Source organism: Strix uralensis, chromosome 2, assembly GCF_047716275.1.
Source record: "Strix uralensis isolate ZFMK-TIS-50842 chromosome 2, bStrUra1, whole genome shotgun sequence".
Lineage (NCBI taxonomy): Eukaryota > Metazoa > Chordata > Aves > Strigiformes > Strigidae > Strix > Strix uralensis.
The window spans coordinates 115,938,335-115,958,206 of record NC_133973.1 but is presented as its reverse complement, the minus strand read 5'-3'; the positions used below and the strand labels follow the sequence as shown (position 1 = coordinate 115,958,206).

Below are 19,872 nucleotides of genomic sequence, written 5' to 3'. Positions count from 1 at the left end.
TAGCTACAAGCTTCCACAGTTTATTCACTTACAAAAGACCCGACCTTGGAAGAAGTTCTGATGCAACAAATGAGAGCAGCTGATGCTACAACGTATCTACAGTTATTAATGTTCACACACTATATTTAGGAAATCTTTCCTACACAGGTCTCCAGCCCATTTCTGCTCTCAGAAATCTGAAATTCTGCATTCACAGCATAAGGGGTCCCAATATTAACAAGCCCTGTGGGTGCTGTATGGACACATCACATACAAGAAGCTCTTGTTATGCCACTAACCAGACTAATGCAGCATTTCCTAGGTGTTATGGTAGAAATAGAGCACAAAAATATTTCTCCAAATATTCACACCCTTGTGACTAACAAACCCCATTCTCCCCTCTATTTTCACCCTGTACGGTGTGTATCTCTCAACTACCATGTATATTAGATGCGGCTTCAAAGACTTGGAACAAAAGCCATATACTTTTACTAGGAAAGTGTGGGAGAAAAGGAACTAAAACCTTTAATGATAAATACATCAGCACTTCACCAGCATCATGGACAAGAACACTGCTGGCAACAGACAGGGTACACCTGTCTCAAAGGTGTAAAAGGATCTTTGCACAGGAGGTAGCAGGACTCATTGAAAGACCATTAAACTAGATTTGAATGGGGAAAGGAATAAAACCAGGCTTGCTAGAGATAATGCTGGGGGCGACACGCCAATATTTGAGGGATGGTGTGCAAGGGAGGTCCTTCAGTCTGCATCTCAGTGGAGGTAAGGGATGGAGATCCATGCAGCAGCAAAGACACAAGGATTATTGATGTGTTAGAAACCATGGAAACACCTGAGAATGGTCACATAGGAATTAGGGCTTCTCCCCCAAAAAAGGAGGCAGGATCAATAGTCCTACTGAAGTGCATCTACACCAATGCACACAGCATGGACAACAAACAGGAGGAGCTGGAAGCCACTGTGCAGCAGGAAAACTATAATACAGTTGCGATCGCGGAAACATGGTGGGATGATTAGCACAACTAAAGTGCTGTAACGGATGGCTGTAAACTGTTCAGGAAGGATAGGCAAGGAAGGAGAGGTGGTGGGGTAGCCCTGTATTTTATGGAGTGTTTTGATTGTCTGGAGCTTAATGATGGTGACAACAGGGTTGAGTGAGATCAAGGGGAAGGCCAACAAGAAAGATATCGTGGTTGGATTCTGTTATAGACCACCCAACCAGGATGAAGACGCAGACAAAATATTCTATAAGCAGCTGCAAAAGTCTTATAATTGCTAGCCCTTGTTCTCATGGGGGACCTCAACTTACCAGATGTCTGCTGGAAATACAATACAGCAGAGAGGAAACACTCTAAGAGGTTCCTGGAGTGTGTGGAAGATAACTTCCTGACACAGCTGGTGAGTGAGCCAACTAGAGAAGGTGCCCCGCTGGACCTGTTGTTCACAACCAGAGAAGGACTTGTGGGTGATGTGATGGTGGGAGGCTGTCTTGGGCATAGTGATTACAAAATTATAGAGTTTCTTGGAGAAGAAAGGAGAGGGTGAGCAGAACTGCTACCCTGGACTTCCAGAGAGCAGACTTCAGCCTGTTTAGGGGACTGGTTTACAGAGTCCCTTGGGAGGCAGTCCTGAAAGTCAAAGGAGTCCAGGAAGGCTGGACATTCTTCAAGAAGGAAATCTTAAAGGTGCAAGAGCAAACTGCCCCCATGTACTGAAAGATGAGCTGGCAGGAAAGAAAACTGGCCGGCTGAACAGAGAGCTTTGGCTGGAACTCAGGAAAAAAAGGAGAGTTTATGATCCTTGGGAGAAGGGGCAGGCCACTCAGGAGGACTACAAGGATGTAGCGAGGCTATGCAGAGAGAAAATTAGAAGGACCAAAGCCCAGCTAGAACTGAATCTGGCTACTGCTGTAAAAAGACAAGAAAAAAACGTTTCTGTAAGTACATTAGCAACAAAAGGAAGGCTAAGGAGAATCTCCATCCTTTACTGGATGCCGGGGGAAACACAGTGACAAAGGATGAAGAAAAGGCTGAGGTACTTAATGCTTTCTTTGCCTCAGTCTTTAAAGGTAATACCAGTTGTTCTCTGGCTACCCAACCCCCTGAACGGGAAGACAGGGACAGGGAGCAGAAAGAAGTCCCCATAATCCAAGAGGAAGTGGTTAGCAACCTGCTACACCACTTAAGACACACACAGGTCTATGGGGCCAGATGGGATCCACCCAAGGGTACTGAGGGAGCTGGTGGAAGTGCTTGCTAAGCCACTTTCAATCATTTATCAGCAGTCCTAGCTAACCAGGGAGGTCCCAGTTGACTGGAAGTTAGCAAGTGTGACACCCATCTACAAGAAGGGCTAGGAGGATTCGGGGGACTCCAGTCCTATCAAGTCTGACCTCGATACCGGGGTCACCTGCTGGGAAAGTTATGGAGCAGATTGTCTTGAGTGCCATCATGCAGCACATGTACAGGACAACCAGGCAATCAGGCTGAGTCAGCATGGCTTTATGAAAGGCAGGTCCTGCTTGACTAACCCGATCTCCTTCTATGACAAGGTGACATACTTAGTAAATGAGGTAAAGGCTGTGGATGTTGTCTACTTGGATCTCAGTAAAGCCTTGACACCATTTCTCACAGCATTCTCCTGGAAAAAGTGGGTGTTCATGGCTTGGACGGACATACTCTTTGCTGGGTAAAAAACTGGCTGGATGGCTGGGCCCAAAGAGTTGTGGTGAATGGAGTTAAAACCAGTTGGTGGCCAGTCACAAGTAGTGTTGCTCAGGGCTCAGTACTGGGCCCAGTTCTGCTTAATATCTTTATCAATGACCTGGACAAGAGGATCAAGTGCACCCTCATTAAGTTTGCAGATGACACCAAGCTGGGTGTGAGTGTTGATCTGCTCAAGGGTGGGAAGGCTCTACAGAGAGATCTGGACAGGCTGGATCAATGGGCCAAGGCCACTTGTATGAGATTCAACAAGGGTAAGTGCCAAGTCCTGCACTTGGGTCAGAAGAATCCCATGCAACGCTACAGTCTTGGGGAAGAGTGACTGGAAAGCTGCTCAGCAGAAAAGGACCTGGGGGAGTTGGTCAACATCCAGCTGAATATGAGCCAGCAGTGTGCCCAGGTGGCCAAGAAGGCTAATAGCATCCTGGCTTGTATCAGAAATGGTGTGGCCATCAGGGCTAGGGAAGCGATTGTCACTATGTACTCAGCGCTGGTGAGGCCGCACCTCGAATCCTGTGTTCAGTTTTGGGCCTCTCACTACAAGAAAAATATTGGGGTGCTAGAGTGTGTCCAAAGAAGGGCTACAAAGCTGGTGAAGGGTCTGGAGTACAAGTCTTATGAGGAACAGCTGAGGGAACTGGGGCTGTTTAGCCTGGAGAAAAGGACGCTGAGGGGAGACATTATTGCTCTCTATAAGTCCCTGAAAGGAGGCTGTAGTGAGGTGGGTGTCAGTCTCTTCTCCCACGTAAGAAGTGATAGGACAAGAAGAAATGGCCTCACGTTGCACCAGGGCAGGTTTAGGTTGGATATTAGGAAAAACTTCACTGAAAGGGTTGTCAGGCATTGAACAGGCTGCCCAGGGAAATGGTTGAGTCACCTTCCCTAGAGGTATTTAAAACATGTAGCTGTGGTGGTTGGGGCCATGGTTTAGTGGTGGACTTGGCAGTGCAAGGTTAACGGTTGGACTGGATCTTAAAGTTCTTTTCCAACCTAAATGATTCTGTGATTTCAGCAACCCTTTAAACCCCTAGATCCAGAGAGGAAAACAAGATTGCTTGGCACACAGCAGTTTGACTTTCTGGGAAGAGTATTCTCTTGTGAAGTTCCCACAACACTGTATCTATCCAGTTAGGCTGATTCATGGAGAGGATTTTCCTTCCCCTAAACAAGACTAACAAGATCCTTCAGAATACGTCAGCAAGAAATTGATGTATTCCAGGACTTGCGGTTGAAACCACAACAAATTCTATGGATCTGAGTTTGCAACCCCTACAGATAGAAACTATTCAAGTAGTTCCAGTAAAATCACTAGGAGTGACTGAGACAGACACAGCTACTCACCACTATCAGAACAGGCAGGCACTCTGGGATGGGAAGAGCTCAAAGGATCATCCCAGGATGAACCTCTCCTGAAAAACTTATTCCTGCTGGAGAATACAGAACTGATTTTGAGGCACATGTCAATTCTTTTCTGCATATACAAATCACAAGCCAATACATACAAGAGAGATCTGGACAGGCTGGAGCGATAGGCTAAGGCCAACTGTATGAGTTTCAATAAGGCCAAATGCTGGGTGCTGCACTTGGGCCACAACAACCCCCAGCAGTGCTACAGGCTTGGGGAGGAGTGGCTGGAGAGCTGCCAGTCAGAGAGGGACCTGGGGGTGTTGATTGACAGCCGGCTGAATATGAGCCAGCAGTGTGCCCAGGTGGCCAAGAAGGCCAATGACATCCTGGCTTGTATCAGAAATAGTGTGGCCAGCAGGGACTGGGAAGTGATCTTACCCCTGTACTCGGCACTGGTGAGGCCGCACCTCGATTACCGTGTTCAGTTTTGGGCCCCTCACTACAAAAAGGACATGGAATTACTCGAGCGTGTCCAGAGAAGGGCAACGAAGCTGGTGAAGGGTCTGGAGCACATGTCGTACGAGGAGCGGCTGAGGGAACTGGGGTTGTTTAGTCTGGAGAAGAGGAGGCTGAGGGGAGACCTCATCGCCCTCTACAACTACCTGAAAGGAGGTTGCAGAGATCTGGGGATGAGCCTCTTTAATCAAGTAATAAGGGATAGGACAAGAGGTAATGGCCTCAAGTTGCGCCAGGGAAGGTTTAGACTAGATATTAGGAAGTATTTCTTTACAGAACGGGTAGTCAGGCGTTGGAATGGGCTGCCCAGGGAGGTGGTGGAGTCCCCATCCCTGGAGATGTTTAAGAGTCGGGTCGACATAGCGCTGAGGGACATGGCGTAGTTGGGAACTGTCAATGTTGGGTTGACAGTTGGACTGGATGATCTTCAGGGTCCCTTCCAGCCTAGATGATTCTGTGAATACCACTTGACACTCCACTGCAGAGTAGCTTCAAGCATGAAAGCAGCAAACAAGTGGGGGAGGGGGTGTGTGCCTCTTTGAATGTCCCAAATTGCTAAACAGGGTAAGAAGCAGTAAGGACCACCTTCCAAGAAATGAGAAATGCTGTTTGACACCATGAATTTGGGCTGATTTATTGAAAACAAAAAAGCCATATCAGGTCAATTCTAATACTTATTCTACACTTTAGCCACTGTACTGAATCCTTCCTTCTCCTTCCCCAGCATCTTCCAAAAAGCACTCCATGCTATAAAGGATGTTTATACTTGTCTTTTTTGTGTGTGACAACACTACTCTCCAAGCTTTCTCTGCATTGACCTGCTGACTTTACAGTAAACACCAAAACTGCCTTCAGTCATGTACTGGAAAAGGGAGATGTGTCCAGAGCTGCAAGATGAAGCCCTGCAAGATGCTTGACAAGAAACTGCAGGTCTTAGTGGTGGAAGAAACTTGCTTCCCAACATCAAGCTACTGAGAGGTGCCATTGTTGGGTTTTATGCTACAGAGACCAATGGCAGCACATCTAATCACAAACGGCTCCTTCACACTTTAGGCATTATGTTATGGAAAACATCTGTATTATTCTCTGTCATTGTTTCCTATCAATCCTATTCAGTCATGTACTACTCTAAAGAAAATACAGCCTTCTGGAAGTCTAAGTGTGTATCTGCTTAGCACCACTGTTGTTAATACTTTTCCACAGTCTCTTTCCTATGCCTTCTGACAAAGTTACTGGTATAGAATTAATAGCTCAAGTGATATGCATACCCAAGTGAGAATTACACTCTACAAGCCAAATAGGTGCAGTTTGACTTAAACTTACAGCATTCAGACTAGTATTGCTTTTTGTTGGCCCCATGTACCAATAGAGAAGCAGCACAAGATACCATCATTGCCGCCAGCTGTCAAGTTAACAGGAAAGCCATAGGGGACAGACTGCACCGAATGACCCACGGCAGTGGGCATGGTACTTGGGAGGGCTGCACTCCTTCCAGTCTCACTCCTCCTGAAGCCTGTGTACCCACATTTGCCTTAAAACAATATAAGAGAGATCGTTTCCACTCCTGAGGGCTTTTTGGATCAAATTTTGACACAATACAATTGGGAAAAAATGATCTCATGAAATGTATACTGTAGGGAGGAAAGGGAATAAAGGTATGTTTCCAATTGATCTGGAAATATTTCCCCATATGAAACAGTTCTGCTTGTCTCTTACAAAAATGCAGTCCAACCAGCACAGGAAAGAAACAGGGGCATGGAGCACAAATTCAGCTAAACAAACAAAACATGTCCCCCCCCAAACAAAATCCCTTTATAATACATAAATTCAAATAAAAACATAACGTAACTCTCCTGTCTCCAAGGAACGAAAGCAAAAACAACATCCCAACCAGGCCCCAAATATCTGCTATCTGGACTTCCCTGCATCCATCAGAAAACAAAGCAACTTAAATGTGACCAAAGCAAGCTATAAAACCACTAATTCCAACACCACTCACCTCCTGCCCTCCAGAATAGATCCCATCTGCTGCTCCTCTTTATTTTCTAAAGGAGCCACAGCTTCATTGCTATGAGCTTAAATGCTCTTTTAAAAAACATCTTACATACACAATTACCCTACCGCCTTCCTATAACCTCTAGGACACAAAGAAAGGAACAACATCATATTGATCTCTCTACTTTCATATTCTCTCTCTCCTGCCCATCCTCATTATGCCAGATCATTTAGGCAATAAATTCCACACAGGAGCAGGATATTGCTCGATGCCTTCACACTGCCTAGAAATATGGCTGGTTCCTATGTATGACAACCACAGACAGGAGTGCCGAATAGTGAACATGTGCAGAGACAGACCCAATTCTCTTCACAATGAAGCCTCTCACATTGCCCTCCAGTCCACCCTCCCTTTCCCCAGCACCATCATCCCAGTAGCACATGCTAGCCTACAAAGTTGATCTGCAAAAGATGCCACAGAGGCTGAGTGCTTTGCAAGAGGCATAAAAACTGTCTGGCTACTCTCCAGTTACACTATCCAAGAGAAAAAAAGTTTTTTCTTTTACTGAAATGCACACAAACCCTTGTCATACATGACAAACCCACACTTCAGGACTGTTTGGTTTTCCTCCTTAAGTTTCTAATGCAGAACGCAGCCCTACATCAGAAATGCTCTGATCCAGTATGGCAAGTCATACATTCTTCGCTTGTCTTTGCTCATCAACAGGGCTCAAAACACAGACTTTTTTTTGTAGACATAAGTATCAGTACACATTGCCTCTGGTACAATACAGTAGCTGCTTTTCTATATTTAAAAAACAGCTGTTTCTGATTAAGAAAATACCGAATAGGATATCTTCCAAACATCTTTCCACAAGCATACAACAAGGCTTCACTACTTTTAAGTATACAAAAAAAGTGATTTGGGGAAAATTTTCAAGGACATTGAGGAACCCTGGACTCCAAATTGAGAAGAGATGCATTTTTTGAAGCACAGTCCATTACCATGGAACAACACTTCTATCCTGAGTGAAGGAGTTTGTTCCCAGACACTGCTATACCCCATTCCAAAACCAATAAATCTGGATAATCTGCCAATTACACAGAAGTGTAAATGTTCTGTGCATGCACTGTATTTCTATTTAAGCTACTGAGCAGCATTTAAACTTGTTAAGGCTACTTGATCTCCAAACAGGCGTTGGCCAGACAGCATGGCCAGGGTCCAGGTTACACAGCAGCACTGAAGGAAAACCAGCTGACGTCCTATGCACCATCTGTATAACTTGCAGGTAATCATTTATCTCCACTCACTTTCTTATTGCTCCCGCATCTAACACGCTAGCCACAGTTCTTCTGCAGGGCAGGAATAAAGACCAAAGGGAGGGTGGGCACATGAAGACCTTCAGAGAAGTTTGAAGGCCATCTGACTGCCTTGCTCTGCACTGCCAGTTCCCAAACCAGAATGAGTTTTTATGCTTGTAGCTTAACCCTATTTTCACATGGCTCTATGTAGGAAATGCCAGCACAGTGCTGGGCACAGCTGCATATACAGTCCTACTTTAAAGCCTTCATCAAACAATTCCAAAGGAGAAATAAGTCTGGGACATCTTTTAGAAATGTTTTGGATAGGTTCGCTGCAGAGTTGCCAAATAGGTCAAGTGGCATGTTTTGGGGGATTAGCCTCCAGAAAATAAGCATGTTTAATCTATTAGTTTCACATACAGGAGTTATTAAAATATTTACTTTCATTGAACTCAATTTTTTCATCTTTCTTGTGTATGAGACAGAACAACACAACACCAGGGATCTAGAACTGAGATTAATTTCTGAAAGCCATGTGTGGCTCATAAAAACAACAAACCCACTCCTTCAACAGATTCTTAAAAATATATGCATGCTTCATTAGTCTAATTTGTCTGCTCAGAGGCTAGTCCAAAACTGCAGAAAAAGTTCCAAAACCACATCAAGTGCCATGGAGACCGCTGTGCATAATAATAAAAACAAACATGATCAGCAGGCATTAAGGACCTCAATCTGCAGGCAAACTCTGATTTCTGCCTAACAGCTGGATGAAGCATTTCCATCAACCAAAACACTGACACCACAATGTAATGTGCAACTGATTGCAGACAAACAAACTACCATCAGAACAGCCAACTTTCTAACTAGCACCAAACTGTGGAAATATGAGAAGCCAGAAAGAACAACAACTGAGACCTCTGGAAAAAAGATTCAAATGCAAAAATATTCTGGAAAACATGAAAATGTATGTTAAGCTGTCAGTATTTCAGTGTGGATTTGAAAGAGCAGTAATGTGAAACCTGTTTATTACATTGCAATAATAATTATTATCCAGGAGTTTTTGGTTTTGTTTTGTGTTGTTTCCAAGTATTTCAAACCGTGAAGTCTTCTCACATGCTCTGGCAAGAACTGAATTAACAAGACTTGAGAGCTTCCGACCAAAAACCAGCTACAAAACTGGCCATGCAACCAGAGTCTATCAGAGCCTGTAGATCACCTTCCGCCCACCAAACCCAATGACTTAGTGCAATAACTAAGGTGAACTTGTTTTGCTAATGGTATACACATAGGGAAGAACGGGAAGCTTTGCTAAAAGAGGAATAAATGTCTTCCTGACAAACCATTAATATGAATAAGTACTCCTACTGTCACATTACATGGGATCAACCAGAGATCTCAAATGCTGGGATCTTTTAAAAAGCACCCTTAATCCAGGCGAAGCTGACACATGGCTGCCTTGAAATCTTTACGTAAGCAGACAAATAACCTAGCAAGAATTTGACAGTTTAGCTGGAAAAGAAGTATCTTCTGTCAAGAAAGTGGGCAGCACTAGGGAAACAAAAAGCATACCTGCCATTACAGCTATGAAAGTGGCTCTTACATGTAGCTGTTTCCACTATGCAGAAGCAGACCTGGTGGTATAACAATTACTTGGACTGTGATTTTGACAGATCTTCTCTCAACTGCAGTTGTACAAAAGTAACTGGAAGGGCAGCAGCTCCAACTTCAAAACGTCCAACTGTGAGGAGGCTGGAGACCTCAGATGAGAAAGGGCTTCCTAATGCTGTCCTGAGATCAAAATAACGGGTTCCAAACTCAAAATTATTCTTGAACCTCAGTTCTGAGATATGACCACCTACAGCACAAAGCAAAAGAGTAAAAACCTAGAAATTACTAACATGTACTTTGGATTAACCACAACATATGACCTCTCAAAACCAGATTAAAAATCCCACTCTTCTACTTCTTCTCCTCCAGGCCGAAAGAATAAGACTGATACTAATCTTCCTAAAGACATTTCCTTAACAGTAACAACTAATGAGGCAGACACAAAACAGAACATTTATATTAAATGAAAGAGATTGCAAAAAAAAAAAATAAATTCACAGAGCAGTAGTATTACTTTCTTCATCTACAACCAGTAACATGCTTCAGAGAGGTAACAGGAACAACCCTTCCCTGCCATCCCATCTCTCCCTTAAAACACTAAAAATACAGTATTTTAGCTCAGGGTGGGTAAGGAAAATATCTGTCGTTCTTCATCTTTGATCATGTCTGGATCAAGACTCAAAGCATGAACACTTTCATACACATATATAACATCCTCTTGTATACATACACATGCTTTCAGGTACAGGTATCTAGGTATGTGCATGGGTGGCAATATTTGCACACAGACTTTGATCCTATATAGAGTAATAATAGTGCTGTAAATGTCAAGTATGCTACAATTCCTATGAAGAAATCCATACAAGAAAGAATATGAACAGCATTTCACTCACACAACATGTATGACATATGCAAGCAATAAACACAAGTGTTATTGCTTGTGTTATTACCCCTTTGGGGCACCAAATCCCCATCCCCCAGGCAAACAGAATACCCAAGATTGAATAACGGCAGGAGTACGGTTAATGTGCTGGTCAACAGAATACCACTGGGTTATGAGTCATAAGCCCCAAAATTTCAGGAAAAGAATAATTTAAAAGGCAATCACATCCTTAGAGCAGCACATTTGTGTACTACCTCTTAATCAATGAGTATCGAAGTGGTAGCACTTTTTAAAAACATTGGCATCTACTTGTTTCCGACAATCTGTAGTGGTAAGTCATAACTACTGTAAGGTAGAAAGGATTTACATACTGTACAAAATACTTTCATCTGAAAGTTTTCATTCAAAAACTGTCAGCTCCCATTCAAGTATCCTGGCTCCAGAATCAAGGCAGAAGAATATGCACTGACTTTTCTCAGTGTCACTGTTCTCTGCAAATACAAAAAAATTTTCTTAAAGTACAAATACCCAGGAAAGCTATGAAACGGCTTCCTTGGTCTTACATTATTGCTTCTGATACTATTAAAAGAAAATATTATTTCTGTGTCTGAAAAGGTTCTCCCAAAACAGTCAGAGAGTTTATTTCCGAAGTACCAGATGTCATACTATTGGAAAACTTCTATTAAGGACTATTGAGATTTTTATCACAGCTTTGTCTTATGTTACATATATTCTATTATGAACACTGTAGTAGAAACAGAAGAACTTCTCTGATGTCAAAGAATCAACATGTAACTAAGTTGCTTCCCTTTGCCCTCAAGGAAGGAAAAAAAATGGTATTATTTTCCCTGAGAGAATGCTCAAGATGTAATGGGCAAGAGAAAGAAATATGTGGTGAAAACAGTTTAATAAATCCCAGCAGAAACAAAGCATCTTTTCACATACTTAAAAGTCTGCAAGGCTCCATGCTGACATTTGATGAATGGACGGAATAAAATGTTTTGCACCTCCTATGCCTTCTACTGATGGCACAAAGTCCCGGCTGGCACAGATGCTTAAAAACATCTCCCTTCAAGTGCTATTGGATTTGCATACTATGAGGATCTAAAATATTCTGGAGTTCAGTTTATTTGAAGATAAACACACTAGCAAGATTTAAAACCAAAACAAAGCTTTTAAGATACCGTGATTACTTGTAAATGCAGAAAAGACGATAGCAGGAGTAAAGGAATAGGTTACATCTGGGGAGCAGCAAGGCAATTCATTTTGCTGACTAGAGCCTAGCATGATCCCAGCTCATTTCACCATGAGCTGGTTTTATGACAGCAACTGATTACTCAAGAGACTTTGTGTAAGTTAATGCAAGTGGTAAGCAAGTTCCCTTCACCTTGGGAGCTTTTCTTGATTTTACAAAAGGATAAAGGAAACAAAAAAATCCACTCTTCCACTACTGTTCGTTCTCTCAAAAACACAAGAAAACTGTGATAGAATAGTACTTATCCCTCCCTCCTCAAAGCCATACAACAAAACTTCTGAATGCTTGTATTCAAAAAGTGTCTTTCTAGAATGATCCTTAACATCTCTGACTGATGACTACTGACCCAGGGACACAGCTCCACAAGTACCGGACTAGACACTCAACCAGTCAAAGTATGTTCTCCATTTAAAAAAAGACTATATTACATTATTTTGACCTCAGCAAGATATTATTACTACTTCTCAAGTTATAATATCAGAAAACCAGAGCATAAAACCAAAGTTTAAATAGAAACACTTTCTGAAAACATATTCATGCAAAACCAAAACCTTATTAACATGAAGCTTTTGTTCCGAGACCTGTGGTTTATGGTAGAGCAAATGTTGATGACCAACATGATATGAATTTTGTTGCAGTTGCAATTCAAAAAAAATTGAGCTACTTTTGAAAAAAATGCAACACCAAGCTAAAGCTGATAGTCTGACCCTTCTTGTGTGACTTCACCTTATTGTTTGTGTTTTAGAAGGCTGACACGTTAATGGCAGCACTACAAGTCTGCTGTGGAGGACAAGTAGTTCACGGCTCTGCATATTACTCAATTCAAATTTCTGCTAGATAAATAAAAATGTGAATTAGAAATACTGATGCTGTATATGCTGTGAAACACACAAAGATCATCATGAAATACTATCAGAGGACTGAGATTTTGTCTGTCAGTCACTTATTTGCTGATCCCAGCCTGTCAGGTGTCACACTCTGCTGTAAAAAGCTCTCCATGATAATCTACCATAGCCTCCATTATCCCCAGTGTTTTAGTACAAGATAATAAAGTATGTATTACGCCAGAGTAGTAACAGAATCATGCCCAACTGCTCTTGCTGAGTACAAACATGAGAGTAACCTCTAAAATCTCTAATTAGCTTGCCAACACATGGCTTGCTTTATTATCATTTTCTAGTACACAAGGGTGACATGAGGTAAATATACTTAGATTCTTTGTTAAAATTCTTAGCTTGGTTTTCTTCCTTCTGTATCATAAACAGCATTTTTGCATTAAAGAAAACTCTAAACTTACTACAGAATACTTTTTTCTGGTCATTTTGACAGCAGTTCCACTTCCACAGAATAACTTTTTACCATACATTTATTAAGTCCTTCATTGTTCATGGTAAATCCTTATTTTAAATACGTACAAGGCTCTTGAGTGATTCTGACAGGCTTGTGACTCAATCTTCTCACCACAGGTTGAAATAATGACACCGAAGGGAAAATTCCGCCACCTAGAACTCAGCTGAAGGAACAAATCCAAAATTCCTCTAGTACTGTAAAGGCACCAGTAACATACCAGCTTCCCTTCTGCTTCTGACCATCTCATCCTATTCTTAAGTAAATTCCAGTTTAATTTAAATGAATGCAGGAATAAAAGAAACAATAGAAAAGCAGGATATATGGAAGAGAAAGAACCCACGATAAAAAACCCAAAACCCCAAACCAAGTAAGCTAAATTTCTACCTGGCATTTTATCAAACACACTAGGAAAGCACTAATGAAAGAGCCAGTCTCTGCTATCCAAGTGAACTGAGAACTGTCATATAGTATCCACAGCGCATATAATCATGTATGATGTCACTTTTGGGGAGAAAAAGAGCTCTTTTAATGAGGAGATTAAGCAAAATGAATGCAGGACTTAAAAAAAAAGGTTAAAATGAAGTACAAGCACTCTTACTAGAGCATAATCCCTTTCCAAGCATTATGCGAGTGTTCAGGAAGCAGCAAGCAGCAGTGCTGGCGACAGCAGGGCGCTGTGCTGAGCAGCTTACCATGCAGCCAAGTGTTCATACTGACCTGCCCCAACATGTCTGGTGCGACGGGAAACGTGGGCCAGATGGCTGAGTAGACACCGAAGAACACCAGCCAGAGCAGCATGCTTCCCCAGACGGCCAGGTGACTGAACTGTCAAAGAGCAGGGAAAGAAGGAGAGTCAACACAGGGCACTTCCTCCATCCACCTAACCTACAGATATTTCTCTGTTCAGGTGTCTGTTGGTCTCACTCAGGCCTGTCTGCCGCTCTTGGTTTTCAGCCAGTAGCAAAGGGTGTTTAAACAGCATAAACCAGTTCTCCTCTTTAATCTTGCCTCACAACAGGGCAGAGAGTCTTCTCAGCCAAACTGTCTTAATTGGAGCTCCAACAACTCATCAGATTTTCCTTAGAACTCCGATTTCTCTCATCTAGTTCCTGCTTCCTGTCATACACATGCCAGGTTCAACACACAGAGCAAGGTAGAAATTTTCAAAGACTCAGGTTAAAGTTCACATGGACAAATCCCTTACGGTAGAGTGTATGCATAGAAGCCATGTGCACCACTCACCTTTCATGGCTGAAGATTCAGTGCCATGTAATACACTATTACAATCAATATCTACTGATCAGCTTTGCTTTTTTATTTTAAAGGTGTTGTAAGTGATTTACAGGTATGCAATGCAGTTTACATCTTTACTGGTTCTTTAGTCTGTAGTCTCGTTAAGAGTAAATAAAAGTAGTATTAAAGTGACCAAGAACATGTTCAGCACAGATTTCATTTCAGTTGCATTTAAGAAAGTAATTTTTCCTACACACCCAAACTATTTGCTATTCAGGATGATTTAAGCTGTTCTACTTTTACACTGCAGTGGATGGAATCAGTAATTTCAGTTGTAACAAGCAACTGAGCTCATTATTGGCTCCAGCTTTTTTGGATGCTAGCAACTCCTGTGGCTGATGACTTTGGCTCCAATTCAGAGAAGTACCTGCATAAATCTTAATTACTAATTACATACGGGTTTAGGAACATGGGAATGAATTCACACACTGGTTGCTGTGGTGGACACAGTGTGTTTGTTTAGTTCTCAGCTTTATACTTTCTATATGATGATTGCATTTGCTGACCTTTTGAATAGTATGTCTGAGAACTGAAGAAGTGTCTGAGTATTGTGTTCTGCCCACTGAGAGACAAACACGAACTTCTGGAAGGAGTTGAAGATTTCTCCTCCTCTGGAAGCACTGAGCTTTCTCCAGCACAGGCAGTGAAAACAAACCAGCAAGGAGTCTGTAGCACCAGTGCAGACCAGCAGATAGCTGGGAGCAACTGGAAGCTGCCTTACAGTAGAAGCATTCATAGGGCAAAATGGCAGAGGTGATGGAAAGAACACCCTTCTAGGCACTCTTGGAAAGCTGGAAATTTGTTCAACCCTAAAAGTTGCTGGGCTGAGCAGGAGAGAGGATAGGCCCTTTTCTGGAGAGACACAGTGGGCAGGAAGATTTGTTCTCAAGTTTTGCTGTTTACTCTATGTCACCCAGCAGATCTGACCAGCAACTGCTTTATTTAGAAAACAAACCACATGTTTTTCATTCAGTTTTAATGTGAGTAACACTAGAAGGATTCTTTTTTTTTTTTTTTATGCTTGAAGGGAGCAATTTTATCCCTTCAGTCTACTTGCTTTTCTGAAAACTAGGAACAATTCATCTCAAGTTTGACTAAGATTGAGCCCTGCAACTGTAGTGCTCAGCTCCCCAAAGAACAATTTCAGGTTGACATAGCGCTTAGGGACATGGTGTAGTTGAGAATGTAGTTAGGTTAATGGTTGGATTAGATGATCTTCAAGGTCTTTTCCAACCTAGATGATTCTGTGAAGTACTGCAAGGCTGCTGTAAAAATTCATCTTTAAGAAGAGCCAGCCCCATGCAATGACAGAACAGCACCAGCACTGCTTTCCCAAAAGGACAAGACACCTCTTGAGCCACAGCCCTCCATCCAAACAAGTGCACCTAAGGTTAAGGACAGCTTGGACTGATGCTTCCAAGCTGTAAACTCCTGCAGACTTTATGATTAAAACCAGTGAAAATAAAAGCAAGCAGGGAAACCAATGTAAGCCATAGTCTTATTTTGTAGTAGGTGTATTTATGCTAGTGAAATGATGTAATTATTTTTGTCTCCCTCCTGTTTTTCTTTCCAGTCTACTGGTACAACAGTTTGAGTTTTGCAGCTCTTTACCCTGCACTTTCCAGCTCAGAAAAGACTTTGCTCATTTTATGTGGTCTTTATCTTCTTCTCATGGCTGACTGTCCTGGTTTCAGTGGTGTGAGTTTTTTGGTAGCAGGGGAGGGGGCTACAGCGGTGGTCCCCATAATAAGCTTCTCGAAGCTCCCCCAGCTCCGACTCGGATCCACCTCTGCACCAAGACTGGGCGAATTAGCTGCATCTCTGCGATAATGTATTTAAGAAGGGGAACCTGGGACGAGGTGTGCCGGGGAAGAGATTCCCCTGTACCCTGTGTGAGATGGCAGGGCCACCCTCCTGCCACCCATGGGGGTCACCAGTGGAGCAGATGCCGATTTGTGGCCTGTGGGGGGCCCCACGCTGGGACAGGTAACTGCGCCTGAGGAAGGCCGGGACCCCGTGGGAAGAAGGCCCCGCTGTTGTAGTTCAGCACTGGGAGGACCCACACACCTGTGGGAGTGACTCATGTCAGAGTTGGTTTGTGGAGGACTGTCTCCTGTGAGAGGGGAACCGCGCTGGAACAGGGGAGCAATGCCAGAAGTTTCCCTGCCCCGAGGTGGAAGAAGCAGCAGCACTGACCGCACCCCATTCCCCACCCCCTGAGCTGCTGGAGGGGAGAAGGTAGAGATATCAGGAGCAAAGCTGAGCCTGGGAAGAGGGAAAGGTGGGGGGAAGGTGTTTTCAAAACACGGTAATGCTTCCCACAGCCCTACTCTTGTCTGTTAAGTGTTGTTGTTGTTAGTGTCTGTATTAAATTTATGTTCTTTTTTTCTTCCCCTAACCAGTCTGGTTTTTGCCTGTGCCTTAAAGGACAAGGTCCTCCCTCCCTGTCCTTATCTCAAGTTTCTGGGTCTTTTGCTTTCCTCCTCCTCAGTGCTGGGGGGTAAGGGGGAAGTGAGTGACTGCATGGTGCTCAGTTGCCCTCTGAGCTCAAACTATGACATTGTCCCAATCACCTCTTCATCTGAGGCTTGTGCCTGCCTGAATTCCTTCTCTAACTTTAAAAGAGCTTCTGCTTTCAGGAAGAGCCCTCCTTGCCCTACTTAAAAAATGTTCCTTGTACAGTCACCCCACCAACCTTTGCACTGTTGCTTCTCCACTGATCTCTGCCATTTACCCCTGGAGAATTCATGCGCAAAGCAGTCAGAAAAATGAAGGCTCTCATATAAGAACCAGACACACTGCATGGCTATCCTGTGCATCCTATTTATCTGAATAGTTTGTATAGTGTGGTAAAGCAGTGAAGAAAGTGGTAAGTGTTTGGGAAAAAACCTACTGCAGTGTTTTAGATAGGTAACATGTAACATGAAGCTGCTCCACACAGCTCCAGCGTGCAGATTTTGTTAAACATCATGTTACAGCCTTTTTTTCCCACACTACCTACTGGATATACCAGGCTCCCAACCACTCTGAATCTGCGTTATTTATTTAAAGCTTTCAGCTGCACCCATCACATTCTCCCAAGTGGCAGCATGTCCCCCTCTCTCAAGAACAAATTGCATGTAACCAATCCACTTGATGATGGAGAAGAGGCTTAACTCAATGTTGTACATTTAATACTCTTCAAGTAACCTAAAGATTCTCTGTGTGTTGATTCACTCACAGCTGAAACAATAATTGTAACCACCATCAGATTCCAAGATGATGAGAGTCATTGATCCAAGCAATGGGACAGGAATTAGAAGTGTATATAGAATAAAGTTGACTAAACACAACAATTTTTCTGTGCCTAATAATTTCTCTATAAAACACCAGTGTTAAAGAACACTGAGATCTACTAAACATTATGGTATCTTTTAAAATAAGGTTTAGAAAAGAGGGGATCGTGATTATCCCCAAGTGACTAAAAAGACACCAATTACCCAGGGAAGAGGAGAGAGGAAGAACCATCAAATAATTCACAACATAACAGGATCTAAACAGGCTCACATGCCTCCAATGCAGACTTGGATATATCCTCTTCTAGTGCATGAGGGATTTGTTTAAGTATTTTTGCATTTTAAAATTGCATAGAATTTATGCATAAGCAACAGCACAAAAAGAACAGATTTTATTTTCAGATGAAAGAATGAGGCAGAGAATATTAGCATCTCCCCAATAATTAAATAACCCAGACAGATAGCATTTCATCTTTAAAATTCAGAACAGACATCAGCTCATTAATCTTAACAATTCCTCTCTGAGGAATGAAAGAAAACATTTTTCAACTAACAGAAGCAAAGAGGTTACAAGATTTAAGCCAAGTTCCTCCAAGAAACTGGTAAAATAATAACATGAGAGTCCTCAAAACAGCTTGGTCTTGAGGGCAGAGTGTCTTAGGATATCATGAAAACTAGATTCCCACAAGGCATCTCATAGGTGTGGAGAAACAGGGACTCCACCAAAATCAAAAGATTAGTGTTTCAGACAGGCTGGGGGAAAGAAGGGGAGAAAGGTGTTGAAGGTTCATCAACATAGGAACCCTCCTATCCCCCATACTGTTTGGAGGTCATTGCCCTGCCAGATTCTGACACCTACCAGTAACAGAGCACTCACTCATTGCAAATAAATGACTCAAATCTAAGAACCAACATAACCATTTAACAAAAAAAATGTCATCCAATGTTAAGTCACTACTGCTTTTTACTAGCTTCAAAGAAGTCTTCAAAACCCAGTTGTTTAGGTGTGGGCAGACACCTTTCCTTCCCTATTCATTTTTAAAGGAGCTACAGAGCACAAAGATGATGTTCTTGATCTATTTCCTTAAGCAATTACAGTAGTATGTTGATTTCATGCAAAATTTTATCCATTTAAGTTTTTAGAGATGTTGGCAATATACTTTTAGTGTTCTCTTCCCACTTCTGACAGGCTGCCCCTTTTCATCACACATTGTGTGATCTACAAGTTCATTCTCACATCCTGTAGTTATGGAGCTTAGCAGTTTATCCTTACATGAAAAATCCAATTAAAACACTGAAGCCTCAAATGATTTTTAGTACTACTTTTCTGTATTAGTACTCATTAGGGAGGAAAGTGTGCTAATAGAATAAAAGATACTGAAAAGTACTTACTCTAGTCCACGCAGTTGTTTCCAAACCAGCTTTCAGACAAACAGTGACTACAACATACTGCAAGGAAAGAAGAAAAAAAAGAACTTCAGTAATAACACACTCAAATTCACAGGTGTTCAGGGCCCAATATCCCCTTTACACCTAAAATGTTACTACCATTTAGGTACCAGCCCAGGACCTTGGCAGTGTGGGATGGGGGAAGGACAGAGCAGAAGATATTGTTGGTGCATTTCTGGAAAAAAAAAGGTATGAAAAAAGAAGGGGGAAAATCATGCATACAGCATAAATTTATTTTGCTTGTACACTTTCTTCTGGTTTACACCATTTTTAGAGGGTACAGAAAAGCTGTAAAGAAATTCTACCATTCAAAAATTGCTACAGTACATGAACTTACAGTGTAAACTATGTTTCCAACAAATAAATAGTCAATTCCCTGGCCATTTGTGAATACTGCATCTGAAAGAAAAAAGAAAAATTATCACATTTGTTGTCAGTTTATCAGAAGAATGGGTGAAATATCAAAGACATTTTCAGGAGAAAATAACTGGTCCCAACCTTGCCTTTTAGAACATCTAAGAGCACTTTTAGAAGCTGTGAGATAATGGTAAAGCAGAAGTTGTGCTACGTCAGGCCTTGGACACAGTGCTCAGAGTGTATATCCACAGTCCTGGTTGCCAGAAGCCATCCTAGCAAAATGGGAAGTGTTTGCCAGACCCTAATGTGTATTTGCCTGTAAGAGCTGAAGTATGTTAGTGTCACTTTTTCTATCGCTATCTGTTCTGTACTATTTATTGACACCTCTAACAAATCCCATTATTTGCTGTGCCTGTGAATAAAAAGCCTGTAAAACACCAGCTGATTTGTGGTGAAATAGAGCTGACTTAAGAAAAACCGCAAGAGTTTCATTTATAAAGGACACGTGTAACATCTAAAATC

The 19,872-nt window shown here is 42.2% G+C and overlaps 1 protein-coding gene across 3 annotated transcripts in view; it reads right to left on the bottom strand.

Annotated features, from left to right (window-relative positions):
- Window positions 1-19,872, bottom strand: part of ATP8A2 (ATPase phospholipid transporting 8A2) — a 355,523-nt gene that overhangs the window by 90,425 nt on the left and 245,226 nt on the right. For all 3 annotated transcript variants that reach the window (XR_012627702.1, XM_074859964.1, XM_074859965.1), the window contains 3 exons: window positions 19,331-19,392; window positions 18,937-18,993; window positions 13,694-13,801 (listed from right to left, as the gene is read on the bottom strand). Coding sequence is in view for 2 of the 3 variants with exons in the window: in XM_074859964.1 (XP_074716065.1) it covers window positions 13,694-13,801; window positions 18,937-18,993; window positions 19,331-19,392 (227 nt within the window). In the remaining variant the exon portion in view is untranslated. The remainder of the gene's footprint in view (window positions 1-13,693; window positions 13,802-18,936; window positions 18,994-19,330; window positions 19,393-19,872) is intronic.